Source organism: Ciconia boyciana, chromosome 5 (assembly GCF_034638445.1).
Source record: "Ciconia boyciana chromosome 5, ASM3463844v1, whole genome shotgun sequence".
NCBI classification, from domain to species: domain Eukaryota; kingdom Metazoa; phylum Chordata; class Aves; order Ciconiiformes; family Ciconiidae; genus Ciconia; species Ciconia boyciana.
Genome location: NC_132938.1, coordinates 41,276,444 through 41,290,478, shown reverse-complemented (window position 1 = coordinate 41,290,478; position 14,035 = coordinate 41,276,444). Strand labels below are relative to the sequence as shown.

Genomic DNA, 14,035 nt, shown 5'->3' with positions numbered 1-14,035 from the left:
AACTTCAGTAGAGAGTGATTTACAACGAAAAAGTTAATATTTAGTTTGACATGGAAAGTTTGCAAGAGCAGATGTATCTTCTCTGGGTGTCATTCTTCCATTCCATTGTGACTGGGCATTGCACACCATGCAGGATCTTGCCCCCCCCCCAATGATTTTAACTCTCCCAATCACTCCTCTGATGTGCATTTCTAACAGAAAGACTCCTGTTGAACATGGCAGCCACATCTGTATGTATTGCAAGCCTTAATCTTGTTATTGGTGAACGTCCTCATGCCTGATGATTTTGTAAATTACCCAATAAAAAATATTGAAAATCAGAAAGGCTAATGGGAAACAAGCTCTGGATATTGTGTCTATCTTCTTGGCCCGATCAATGAATACCTTTCTCATCTCATCAGGGCTTTTTGGTGCAGCTTGAACAGGATTATTTGGCCCCTTTTGTGTCACTCCATCTTTTGCTTGCAGACATGGGCCCATTCCATATGCTGTAAAACTGAACTGACTTTCCCTTACGTCATCATCCTATTGGAAAAAAAAAAAAAGAAAAAAAAAGAAAGGAAAAAAGCAAGACGTTTTTTTTTATTTACAGAAATCTTACCAGCTGCTAAATAACAAGTATTGCACCATTACCTCAGTGACTTCTTGAATCCACAATTTATCTTAACTGGTTGAAATTTCAGCCCTATCAGTGTCTGTCAAAAATATTGCAGCAGCTTTAACAAGCACAGAATTTTCCTATTTGTTTATAGATTCTGTAATCTATTTAGAGAAAAGAGAAAGCTTAGTAAATTAGTGGTAATCAGGCACACAGCTTCTGATTTGGTTTGATTTTCCCCATTCACAGTAAATATCCGCAGTCTTCAACTGGGCAAACTTCACACTGGTCTTTTAGACAACAGCCATTAACTCTGTATGTGGCTTAACAAAATGGGATCCTGGCCTCTGGAGATACTCATCATACAAGCACTAGTGATGTTCATGTTAATTATATTAGTGAGAATTCTGCCTATTTTGTCATTGTATATTTAGTTAATCTTATCTTATGCCTAATTTCTGCTGTTCACTGTGAATACATCAGAGAATAGTATGTTCCCTGTGAATACAAAGAGAATAGTATGTAAAGTGTCTTAGTTTAAAATAAAGTGAATGAAAGCTAAAGGCCAGATTTTTCTTCTGACTCCTTCTGTCAATTCAGGGGAAAACTGGCAAAGACATTCTGAATTCAGGGAGCTATAAGAGAAAGTAGTTTTTAATCACGTGGCAAAGAAACAATGGTAGATGGTCTGAAGATATACATATTTTCATAGCATGCATTTCGAGAATGTGGCTTCTATCTGGGGACACATTTTGTACTTCTCTTTACCTGGTTATAGGTATTCTCAAGTAATAAGGGAGGTACAAATGCAGGCAAATAAATGATACATAGACTGTGAAGCCAGGGCCAAATTTGGTTCTGAAATATATTCCAGTGTATTCCTTCACTATGTATGCTACTCAAGGATAGTCATGTGATTTTGATGGCATTCACAATTTTTTTAATACTGATTTTAAATTCAGGATTTCCTATTTTTCATGTCTAATTTAGCCTAGTTGCTTTAGGATGCTAGACTTTTATGAAGTCTGACAAAGTATTATCTATATGTTATTTCTTAAATAAGTATTTTGGAAAATAATTTCCATAAGTATTAAAAAAAGAACTGAGCAGCAGTCCATTTTCCTTTTGTAAGAGAATTTTTGATATTTGAATCTCTTCCTAGCTTAAATTAAAATAAAAGGGTAAAAAAAAAATTTACCAAAGCAAGTCAAATAATTAGTGTTTCAGTTCAGTAATTCTGAAGCATTTTTATTTTATTTAAACCTCTTACTTTATACAAATGTAATTTCTCAATGAACACAGTTTAAATCCAAACTTCCAAATTTTTCATTTTGAAAATGCCTGGGACATTTGGATACTCTGAAAATGTTTTAGAATGGAGAATTAATTCTAAACATATTTAAAGTTTCAATTAAGTAGTACTTGCTAAAAAGAACCATTGTTAATTACTTTGTTTAAAAAAATTCCAATGATGTTTACTATCAGTATTAGTTGAATAAGTTATCTACAAAAGAATGCAGATCAATTACTAAGTTTGAAGTGAACTAGTTGGCATTCAGCACGAGCATCCAGCAGAGCTGTAGTTACCACCCAACAGCTGTAGTTATTACCCATCTGCAATACTTTTTCATATATGTAAATTAAATAAACTTATAGACTAATATAGTTCACTGAAACTACTATGCTTCAAATTTGTATTAGCATTCTCCTACAAAAACAAAAAATAAAGAAAAATTAACAGGAAAGAAAAGGAGGAGGAAAAATCACTGACTGACTTCAATATGGAAATGAATAACAGAAATACAAAATGATAGCATCATTATTTGATGACGTGATAAAACAAAGATCTAATTACTACAGTAGTGTTCCTCTCCTGTCAGAAAAGAATGGGAAATAACATCTTTACAGTAGTTGTATTCCAGAAGAGTTGTAGTAGTGTATTCCCGTTAACAGAAGTTACAAATACATGGACTGTGAGAATTTACACTAAACTTGCCATTTAAACACTTTCATACGTACAATTCAGGGTTTAAATCTTTTCATGCTTCTCCAGAAAATAATGCTTACAATTTCACAGGCTCAAAAAGATAATAAAATAATTCTTCTGAGCAGCAGCTTTCAGTTGGGTATGTTTTCAGGATGAGGTACTATATACTAAGACTTAACTGTCTCTGTTCTATGCTTACCTGAATTGAGCGATCCCCTAGAATAGTTTTAAAGGCCAGGTCTCTGCTTATTTTTTTGCTTGCAGACATCCTGAATTTAGCCTGTGAGCAGGCTGCTTGGAAATGCTCTCTGTTGTTGAGCATTTTTGCCCAGTGTCTCCATTTGGAGACACCATTTTGGCTGGTGTCTCCATGAGGGCAGGAAGAATGGTTGGAGCCTGCCAAGTCAGACCAAAGTGCCAGGGCTAATGGATATGCAGGAAAGGGCACCTTTCGGAGCATTGTAACATGCCAGGTACCACCATACTTTTTTTTCTGGGGTACCAGCTGGAATATCCAAAATGTGGTTCTGCAAGTTTTCCAGCAGGTTCATAATGCAGAAAAATTACTAATGTGGTCTCAGGTTCATATCTGAGGGTTCTCGTGCACAGCAGGAAAGGTGCAGTTACTGTTATTATTGTTATTAACTTTTGAGTACTTTTTCGAAGGCATTTTTATAAAATGTCAGTGACACCCCATTTGTTTTATCGACTTGGCTACAGTCCCTCTTTTTGACTAGAAATATTTCTCATAATGCACATGTCTGAGTCTACCACTGTTAAAATCATCTAATGGAAGTACCCTGTATGTCCCAGTTGAGAATTGGACAGTGAATCTTTCTGAAAAAGTCCTGCATTTTGCTTGAATTATTTTTTAAAAGTAATAAGGAAGCTTTTTTGGGGGGGTCTTTTGTGTATTTGTTTAGTGCATCATCATTAAAGAAAAGAAAATGAATGTTCTTTAATTGATTTTTGATAATGCTTTTAAAATCTTATTATGAATGAACTTTAATAAACATTCGATATGAATGCGCTTTTCACACATACGGCTTTGGAATTAATATTTTGCATACAGCTACATATAAATTTTTTATCATCACTATTAAAATTACTGTAATTAAAGAATGGAAATAAATCTAGATAAAAAATTTTATTTAGAAATTTAGAATTCTTTGGAGGCCTGAAGGAAATAATTTCAATTAGTTTATTTTCATATCAGCATTGTTCTACAAAATACTTAGCTATAAAGTATTAGAAAGCAGTCAGTTTCTGTGGCCCTGTGACTACACTGTTTCTGTCCATACATTTAATAATACATTTCTCTTGAGGAGTAATATGCATAAGGGCTGCAAATATCTCTATAGCCTTTTGACTGTAAGTTGTAGTAACAGCTTGAAGACTTATTTGAAGCCTTGGCTTTGGTTATTTGAACGCTATATTTTTTACTGTTCATTTTTGAGAAGAAAAGTGTTATTGAATTGTTTTGCACTACAAACAGCTTGGTTTTAAATGCTGATCTGGTAGCAACTGATTTCTTCTTGAACTGATGTCACTGTTCCTTTGAAGTTGCAGAAAGGAAAGTTTTAATGCTATGTTTTAATCCAGATTTAAACAGATCAAAATGGATTACGAAATTAACAAGACAGGTACCTTTATCAACATTTCACGTCATCACATACAGGTAGCAATGAAGGTATATGGAGTTCACATGGGAAGACATTATTTCAGACAAAAGGACAGGGCCTCTGTTAATGATTGGATATCACATTATGACAAATGGGACATCTTCTTCATAGTTTACCCTTAAATTTGTACTGTAGATTTGAGGCAAAGTCCCGTCTATAGGTCCTGTACATCTCAAGCCATTGCTATGCTGCAATGATTCACTGATTTCATTTCCATCAAGAACTCCCTCAAAATACTTTCACCAAAACGGATGGGTTGACCAAAAAGAAAACAAAAGAAAAGAGGTGTGATTACCATTAAAGACAAACTAGTTTGCATGTCTATTTTCCTCACTAAAGATACAGTGATCTTTAGATTTTTGAAAATAGAATTAAAAGATTGACTATTCCTGACAACTAAATATATTAAAAGCTAATCTAAAATCAAAGTGTTATTCAGTATATGCACAGTTTTTCCCCGTACAGTGTAAAGGCAACTAAGAAAAAGCACTGATCATAGGTATGTTTCAGTATCCCTCTATGACTTCTAATTTTGCAATTTTTTTCCTTTTGTCTTTCAAGACCAAAAGGAGTGTAACTGTAAATGAATAATTAATATTAATTAGTTCTGAAGGAATGTTTCCATCACATTAGTAATATAATATTTGTGAAATAGTTGTGTTCATTGGCCAGATTTCTTTCTCTGACAGAGACAAAGCACTATGGATCATACACTGACTACCAAATGAAGTCTGATATGGGGAACCAAAATTCCCCTGTTCTCAGGATTCATTATGCCATTTGTGTAATCATAAAGAAATGAGATCCTTTCTGAAAAATCTCCTATACCTGTTGTGATGCCTATTGGAAAACAGCAATGAGTAGGTTGCATATTATGTTGCAATAACAGTTGCAGTCCCAGACACTTCAAAATTTTTGTTAATTCTGTACAAATTGGATTGGGCCTCTGAAAAGAAACTTGCTTTTCAGTTATTTGAAATCATTGAGTGAGGTCCATACTTACAACCATAAAAATGGTAGCCAGAGGGTGCAGTTATACTTAAGAGTCACCTTTGATGCTGCTGTTACTGTTGTCTGGGAAGGGAGGCTGCAAATATACTAGATGGTGTAAAAAGAGGCAGTGACTGTAGGTGGAAAAAGTGTAAGGAAAATGGCAAGGATAGATGAGCTTTGGATGCCAAAATGTCTTGATACATCTCTGTACATAGGTACATTTTGTATAACTGTATAATTTTCCATAAATCTCAGTAGCTCTTATTTTGTTTGCTACACTTGTTTACTGCAGGGTTTTTATCTGAGCTCGATCATATGCTTTTTAAGAGAGAGATTTCAGTTCTCCTGTGTTTTTAATCAGCATTGAGAAGGAAAAACCCATAGTTTTGATTAAATTTACAAAAGACTCCAAAGTGGGAAAACCTGCAAATTTGTTTGAGAATATGTTTAGAGTTAAAAGTGAATTCAATGATTTGGACAAAGAGTCTGAAAAATACTGGAGGAGAGCCGGTAGGTACAAATACAAGGTACTACATTTAGCCAGGAATAATCAACTTCACAAACATCAGATAGAAAGTGAATGGCTCTGCAGTTGTTCTGGAAAAAGATCTGGGAGTTATGGAAGATCACAATCCTGATATGGGTCAATACCATGCTGTTGTTAAAAAGGCAAATGGCAAACTGGTTTGAATAAACAAGTGTATAACTTGCATGATGCAATCTTTTGGCTGCTCTCAACTGTTACTGGCTAGGCTTCATGTTGCTATCACAGTTTTGAGGAATTATATGGACTTATTAGGAGAATGTTCAGGGAATGAGAATGAGCAAAAAAAAGACTGTGCCAACTGGGAAAGAAAAGAAGACTGAATGGAAACGTGCAAATGGCTACATAAAGGAACGAAGTAGTCTGTTCTCTGTGCCCCTTCTAAACAAGCCATGAAAGGCCAAAAAAGGCATGCGTAAAAAACTTTCTAAACCATTGGAATAGATTTCAGGGGAGCTTGTGGATTTTTTATGACTCGGATGAATTGGGTATAACTGATCCTGACTTAGGTCAGGAAAATTGATTCACTGACCTCCCAAGGGCATTCCAGTACTGAAATTCAATCGTCTGACTGTTGCTAAGGTTACTTGGTAAAAGTAAATATTTCTTGCAACAAGCATATCTTTTTAATTACAAAGAAAATAGACTGGAAACTCTCCAGCTGCCCTCTTGCAATTAGACATTATTCATACATGTTCTCTTCTGTCAACATATACCTGAAATGAAACGTTTCCAAACCCATCTATTTTTGGACTTTAGCAGAACAGTTGAATCACTAGGATTTTTGCTGTACTAGGAATCACTAGGAATTTTGAAATCACTGGGAAGTTTGCAGGTAAAATGCCAGTGCCAAAAATTTCTGCATTCATTGGTTGGAATTCACCTAGTAGAAACACCTAATCCTAGTAAAATGTCCCAAGACGGTAAGCATATAGGATGAAAAAGTCTAACAAGTTATCCTAACTGCTCTATTTCTCTAATCCATTTGGACATAAATACTGAATAGAATAGCAGTTTTCACTTTGAAAAGAAAGAGGATTTAAAGTTCAAGGAAGTCCCTGATATTTATTTTAAATGCAGCCTTTTAACCTAACTTCTTTTAATGTCTTTTGACTGTGTGGTCAAATGAACATTTCTTTATACATGGTAGTTTTAAAAGTCAATACAATCTAATTCCTGAGAGCCAGTGGCTGTTTGACCTAGTCCAAAGGGATAACAACACATACAAAACTTTATAATCATGAGCTATAGTAACTGACTTTGAAAAAGACAAAAGAGGAAGGAAACACAAGTTAATTTGACTTATGATCCTAGGGCCTGCATTTCATGTTAGAAATTGTGGTGAATAAATAATAACATTTGTGGTAAGGAAGGCTAGTTATTAACTGCTTTCCTTATGCCATAAGACATCATTTATTATTTGTATACCAGAGGGTTTAGGATGTGATCCAAATTTTTTTAAGAGATAAAATCTCCATGCTGTAATGTTTCAAGTTCTAATATACGTGTTGGGCAAGGAATGGTTTAATAAAACATTGAGAAAAAGAGAAGCAATTAGCTGAGCTGTCTCTAGAGTCTGAGAAAGTGTATTCTCAAAGGTTAACTCTGACCAGGAACTCTAGCTCTACATGGAATGGGAGTCAGTCAAGAAGCGTTCAGTTAAATTAATCTTTTCAGAAAAATGTCTGTTTGTCAAAATCATAACCTTGTATGGGAAAAAAAGTATATTTTGGTAAATTTAGGCTGAGAAACCTGTCTCATGATGAAACATACAGATACAGGGAGGAAAGGAAAGCCGTATACCCCTGAATATAGTTAATACCCTCACCTGGGTATGTTATGAAGAAAAGCATTGAAATGCATGTCTTCACCCTTCAGAATCTAAGGGGAGTACTTGATACTTTACTGTAGACCCTGCAGTCTCTAAGTCTAATCCTCTAATTTTATGAGAACCTAGCAGACAACCTACCTGAAGCTAGAAGACTGTCTAATGAAGTGCAAAATTAGAATAAAGACTTTAAGTGTGAATTCAAAAATGCCATAGTGTCAAGCACTGATCCAGCAAAACACTTAAGTCAATGAGACTATTCATGTGCATACTTTTTTGTTAAGTGGTCTTCTCTTATAAGTGCTTTGTATATTGTGGATCCTTCCTCACATACCTCTAAACTGAAATTTGATTGATTGTGTTTGCTGAAGAAGTGTCTTTGGTGAGCTTGAAGTCTTGCTAAAAGGGGGCTGGAAAGAGATTTGATTTGATTCTGAGGAAGGAAGGTAATATTACCTGCTGGTTTCTAACCCTGTGGTTATAATAATGGACCTGTATTTAAGGAAATGAGAAGACATCACTTAAGCTGAATATGCTGAATTTGCCTGAGACGCAGAAGACACTGTAATACATGGTGAAAAAAAGAAAGGACTGAAAGTATAGTCACATAATATATCACTCACCACAGCTATTTGTATTTGATACGTGACGCATTTGTGGCTCACCTGCCCCCTGTCCGGTAATCCTTCCCTGCCCATCCCATTCCTCCCATTCCAAACCTTTAAGCAGCTTTCAGAGAGCTGCCATATTTCAAACCCAAACACTCTGTCACAAAAATGCTGCTTTCCTCCTGTGTGTTTAAGAAAGCGTTTTTTCTGCTACTGCCAGCAAAAAGAAAAAGGCACATTTTTCACAGGGACAAATGTTGAAAGCAGGTACAGGCAGTCTGAATCATCCTCTAGGCTACAGTACATGAGTTTCTCTCTCCACCTGAAAAAGTCTAGGACTCGACACACTGGAACAGGGAAATGTATGAAAATGTCATTTTCATTTGACCGTCCAGCCTGCCTTTCAACATGGAGTTTTGCTAGCAGAGACTGCTTAGGCAGGCATTACAGATTTGCAATATCTTCTAAGTAAAAGGCAAACAACCTGTAAACTGTCTTCTCCTTGTGATGTAAGCAGTAAATTGACGTAACTCTTTAAGAACAAAAGACGGCTGAACTGAGTCACGTTGCTACGGTCAGAATTTCATCCATAGTAATATTCTAGATAGCGACTGAAAGCCAGTGGAAAGGCTCTGCATGACATCAGTGGTGGGTACTCATTTAATGTGTAGGTTGGAGAAATATTTACTCTTTGAAAAATCAGAAGTAGGAATTACATATCATTGTAAGAAATTTTGCTTATTGCTTGATTTAACTGCAGACTTCAGAACTCCAACCTGTAGCCTTAGCTGTTTGACTTTGCACATTGGTAGTGACTTGTTTTACTGGTAGACTAGATAGCTTCAGCTATAAAATAAATATTAATAACCATTGCTGTATTAAGTTTTCTTACTAGTTGTATGAAGGACATACAGAAGGAAAAAAACTAACAGAAAAGGAAAAAAAACTAACAGAACTAACTAAAAAAACTAACAGAAGGAAAAAAAAATTCTCATCCTTTTAAAGTAAAATGTTTGTTCTTCCACCAATAATATTGAATAAATATTTTTTGTATTAAAAATATTTCCATGAAACACAGTTGTTAAAGCTTTGAACTGAATACTAGAATGAAATTAAAACACATTATTTGTTGAATCTCAATGTAGTACCAACTGCTGCATGCACCAGTAACATTCATCCACTGAAGTATAATCCGACTTTTCTAGCAGAGTGAAATTCATGCTTGTGCAGATGGCTCCCACATGGCCTATGCCTCATTTAAATCCCTCTTAATGCCTCTTTTGAGAATTCAAGTTGGATTTATGCAGTGCATAGTCCTTGTAGTGACCCTCCGCCTATAGTGAATTTCATTCTGTTCTGCCATTTTATTTATATTGCCACTTTAAGCTGCAGTGTGTTTACCAAATTAACCCTATATCCTGGCATAAATCAATCTCAGACTCTTTCGAAGTCGTGAATACTGTTACTTTTACCTTGTTCTTCTTCCTCTTGCGGCGGAATCGCAGAAGTTCTTTATGCTGCCTTGACACAAAGTTTACGGCTGCGTACTCCAAAAGTGCAGAAAATACAAAAAGCAGACACACAGCCATCCAGATGTCAATAGCTTTGACATATGACACCTATGGAGAGAACAGAGCGAAAGATTGAATATGTTAAAACCACTGATGTGAAGTTTAATATTTCATGTCAGAAGGAAGTGCATTAATATCTCCACATCCCAACACTACTTTTATCAAACAAAACTTAACATGAAAGCTAGGTAATAAGAAGGCCAACAATTCAATCTATAAGGGTTAAATATAATTTTTTAAAATGTAGCCTTTCACAAAATGTTTACTGTTTACATCATTAACAGTTCCTTATAGTGTACTGTGTATTTTATCACAAACCAAATAATCCACAAGAAGCACATGCTCTTCCTCCATTTGTCCCACTGAGATCTGTGAATGATACTAAGGAACAAGAGGGTATCTTATAGTGGGACCAGTGGGAATTCCTGTATTATAATGGATCTGATTCAAAGTTCCTGGAATAGAAATTAGGTAGAAGAAGGGAGATAGATGGAGAACTCTGATATGTTCATTCTCTGCTAATATAGGCATGGTAAATCAAAGATATAGGTTCAAATTAGTCCTGTAATTTTGACACAGTGGAAGTAATGAAAATCAATTACAGAGTAGATGAACTCATTGCAGTCATTTATTGCCAAGCTCAGCTGCAGGACAGAATCTGAACTAGAAATGTAGGGCCTGTTGCCTCTCTGTGTGCACATTTACAAGAGCTTTGTCATATAAATCAGCACAGCTAGCTTCAGGCCTCAGAAATGTGACAAAAACATCTGTAGCTCTCTTTGGTAACTTCTTACATTCTTGCTTTTCTGAGTTTTTATAGCGTTCCGTTTTCTTCTCTGTTGATGCTACATTCGGATGCATTTGGATCTATGTACTTGAAGTGCAAAGCACACTCACCTCTGTTAAGGGTATCTATTTTACTTAGAAAAAAATGTAATTAGACAACCTAAAAATACCATGTTAAAACTAATACAGAAGTGGACTTTATGTATTTTTATTGTATACATTTTATGTCTTCTAACTGCAATGACACATGAAGATGGTCAAGGAATAACCCTTAAAATGAAAAAGAAAATCTTTAAAGCAATGACAAGTCAGAAAACTTAAATAGTTAATCATAGAAATATACTTTAAGATATTTACATTATGTAGTGAAACATTCTTTATACAATAGTTTGGAGCTATTTAGCTTCACATTTTTCTACATTTTAATGCAAATGTGTTTGTAACTAGTGAGTTAATTCATAATGTAGGCAGGTTTTGGGAAAGGAATATCATTGAGAACAGGTTGGAATCTATGACCTTTAGAAATTCAGTCATATTTCCTAGGATGTCAGCAAATACTGGGACCTGGAAAAGGATGAGCTAGTCAACTGCTAACAAGCAGCCTTTATGTAGTACTGAATAACATTGCTTTCATTACTTGCTGGGGTTTATGGAATTTAGTAGATATGTGGTTGGCTAAATAGTTGAGACAGGAGAGAAATAGAATATATTTGATTGGTGGCTCAAAAAACCCCTAAATATTTCAAAGTTGTTTATCTCCTTTAGAAGATGCTTAAATGCTAATAACTAAAACACATATGATAAAGTTGACTGAAGGTGTTTATTTGCCTCATAGCATTATGACTAATGTGGTACAAACAAAGGAAATTCTGCCTACCTTTGGAAGAGATGCTCGTGAACCTGAGCTTTGTGTTGTCATGGTCAGTACAGTTGTTATGCCTAAAGCCACTCTGGCTGGAGCTGCATCCATATTGATCCAAAATGACACCCAGGAGAGAATGACGATCAAGAGACTTGGTATGTACATCTGGATGAGATAGTAACCCATCTGCCTCTCAAGGTGAAATCGGACTTCAATACATGTAAACTTTCCTTTTTATAACAAAGAAGAAATATTCAATAGAAATAGAATGTTCTCTACTGTCAACATCTAGTGCACTCTCTAAAGAATTTACACTCAATCAAATACATTTGTTATCTAATGGAAGATGAATGTTTTGATTTCTCTTCAGTGATTTTTAATATGTAAAGTCCCAATTATAACAGGAGTATCTACTGGAAAGACAGCAGACAGAAAACCTGAAAATTTAAGAATTCGATAAGCTCTGGAACTCTTCTTTCCTTATAAAAACAAAGAGATGACTGAACCACAAATCATTATGACATAGGAAAGTTCCTCTGTGCAATCACACTTGTTATCCCACTTAGTGTTTGGAAATACTGCTGTATGCAAAGAAAAGGCTTGCTCTCCCATTGTATAAAATTTCCTTTATCTCTTGGTTCAATTTTAAGCTTAAATTTATTTTTTTTAATCCAATGAATTTGGGAAAAATATAGTAAGATCAGTGTGGGTAATCAATAGGAGATTCTGCTAAATCTCTCCCTTTATCCCCATTCAAACTGTTCCAACTCAAAAGTACAATGACTGAGGTTCAAACAGAAAGTGAGGACTTGAGATTAGGCAACTTTAGGAAGCTGATTAAATGGCCTAATTTTTCAAGATACTGAACTTCAAGCAACTTCCACTAATTTAACAAAACCAGAACAAAAAAATCTATTGTTTGCTCATAGAAATGCCATAAAACCATTTTTTTCTCTTATCCAGATTGGTTTTTTTACCCTGTAAACTGTAGATTATTTCACAGATCTTGACCTGGTCTCATTAGGTTTTATAATTCTGCTCAGTGCTCATATTACTCTCATATGAATAGTGCTGAAGGCAATGCTCTTACTATGAATAGTGTATATGTGAAACAGTTTCTCACAGCAAGAAATATACAGATTTCTTCCTTATGTGAATGAAGGCATTTCCTAATTCTAAATTTAACATGGAAAGCTATGTAGTTATTTATTTCATAAGTGGTATGAAGTTTTTTGGTTATGTTTTCCAGTAGTTTTTGATAGATATTTTGCTAATCCATTTTTATTTGCCAAAATGCCATTTTATAGCAAATTGTTGCACATTAGTAGTGCTTTAATATTTATCATATTAACAAAATGTATGTAGTGGCCTTATTTATGAGCTTATCCTATACTAATTTAATATATTGTGTATTATGCTGTGACAGTACTGTTAGGCACACAGAAATGAGTTTCAGATAAAGTGAAACTGTAATGTTTTTATTCTAGGCATATTAAGTGCTTGGAAATATCTTCTGAACTTCATTGTTTTCATAATAGTTCTCTTAACAGGCCATTAGTTCTTTCTATGATGTCATAGTAAATGTGATTGTATGAAATTTTGATTCTACTGAGGAACTAAAAAAAATAATATTTAGAAAGACGGTAGTTATGATGTTCAATTTTAAAATGGCGTGATATATCTCAGGAGTTTTATATCTGCTGGCTCAGTTATTAGTTCCATTCCTAATTGCCAGTGTTTTCTGAATTCTGTCTACACTCCTGAAATCTGTGTCCCAAATCCTGGCTCAATCATCTGCTGCCCCAGCTTCAAAACTGATTTCTGCTTCAATCAAGGAATTAAGTCCTGGTTTAACAACGTGAATAGGAATTTTGGTGTTTACTTCAGAAAAGGCCAGGAGTTTCCCCCACATTTCTCTTCCAGCATCTTCCAAAGCATATCTACATGACACATTCTTTTACTTAGCAGTTCAGCACATGCCACATAACTAGAAGTTTTGCTCTGACTGGCTGTCATGGTTTAGCTTCAGTCTGCAACTAAGCACCACGCAGCCACTTGCTCACCCTTCCCCCCCACCCCATGGGATGGGGGAGAGAATCTGAAGAACACAAGTAAGAAAACTCATGGGCTGAGATAAGAACAGTTTAATAGTTGAAATAAAAATAAAAATAATAACAATAATAACAACAACAAAAATAATAACAACAACAACAATAATAATAAAATGTAATGAAAAGGAAAAATAACAAGAGAGGGAGAAAGGAACAAAACCTAGGAAAAAACAAAAGAAACCAAGTGATGCAACTGCTCACCACCCGCTGACCGATGCCCAGCCACTCCCCAAGCAGCAATTGCTGCCCCCTGGCCAACTCCCCCCAGTTTCTATACTGAGCATGACGGCATATGGTATGGAATAGCCCTCTGGCCAGTTGGGGTCAGCTGTCCTGGCTGTGCCCCCTCCCAGCTTCTTGTGCACCTGGCAGAGCATGGGAAGCTGAAGAGTCCTTGACTATTGTAAGCACTGCTTAGCAACAACTAAAACATCAGTGTGTTATCAATATTATTCTCATCCTAAA

The 14,035-nt window shown here is 35.3% G+C and overlaps 1 protein-coding gene across 5 annotated transcripts in view; it reads right to left on the bottom strand.

The window, feature by feature from the left end:
- Positions 1-255: 255 nt before the first annotated feature.
- The window catches only part of GLRA3 (glycine receptor alpha 3), a 97,343-nt gene continuing 83,563 nt past the window's right edge, over positions 256-14,035 (bottom strand). The window contains exons 7-11 of one of the 5 annotated variants that reach the window (XM_072862032.1): positions 11,475-11,689; positions 9,713-9,859; positions 4,384-4,503; positions 2,021-2,023; positions 256-525 (exon numbers count right to left, since the gene is read on the bottom strand). In XM_072862032.1, the coding sequence (XP_072718133.1) occupies positions 256-525; positions 2,021-2,023; positions 4,384-4,503; positions 9,713-9,859; positions 11,475-11,689 (755 nt within the window). Of the gene's footprint in view, positions 526-2,020; positions 2,024-4,383; positions 4,504-9,706; positions 9,860-11,474; positions 11,690-14,035 lie in introns of all 5 variants that reach the window. The other 4 variants (XM_072862033.1, XM_072862034.1, XM_072862035.1 and 1 more) reach the window with 4 other exon arrangements.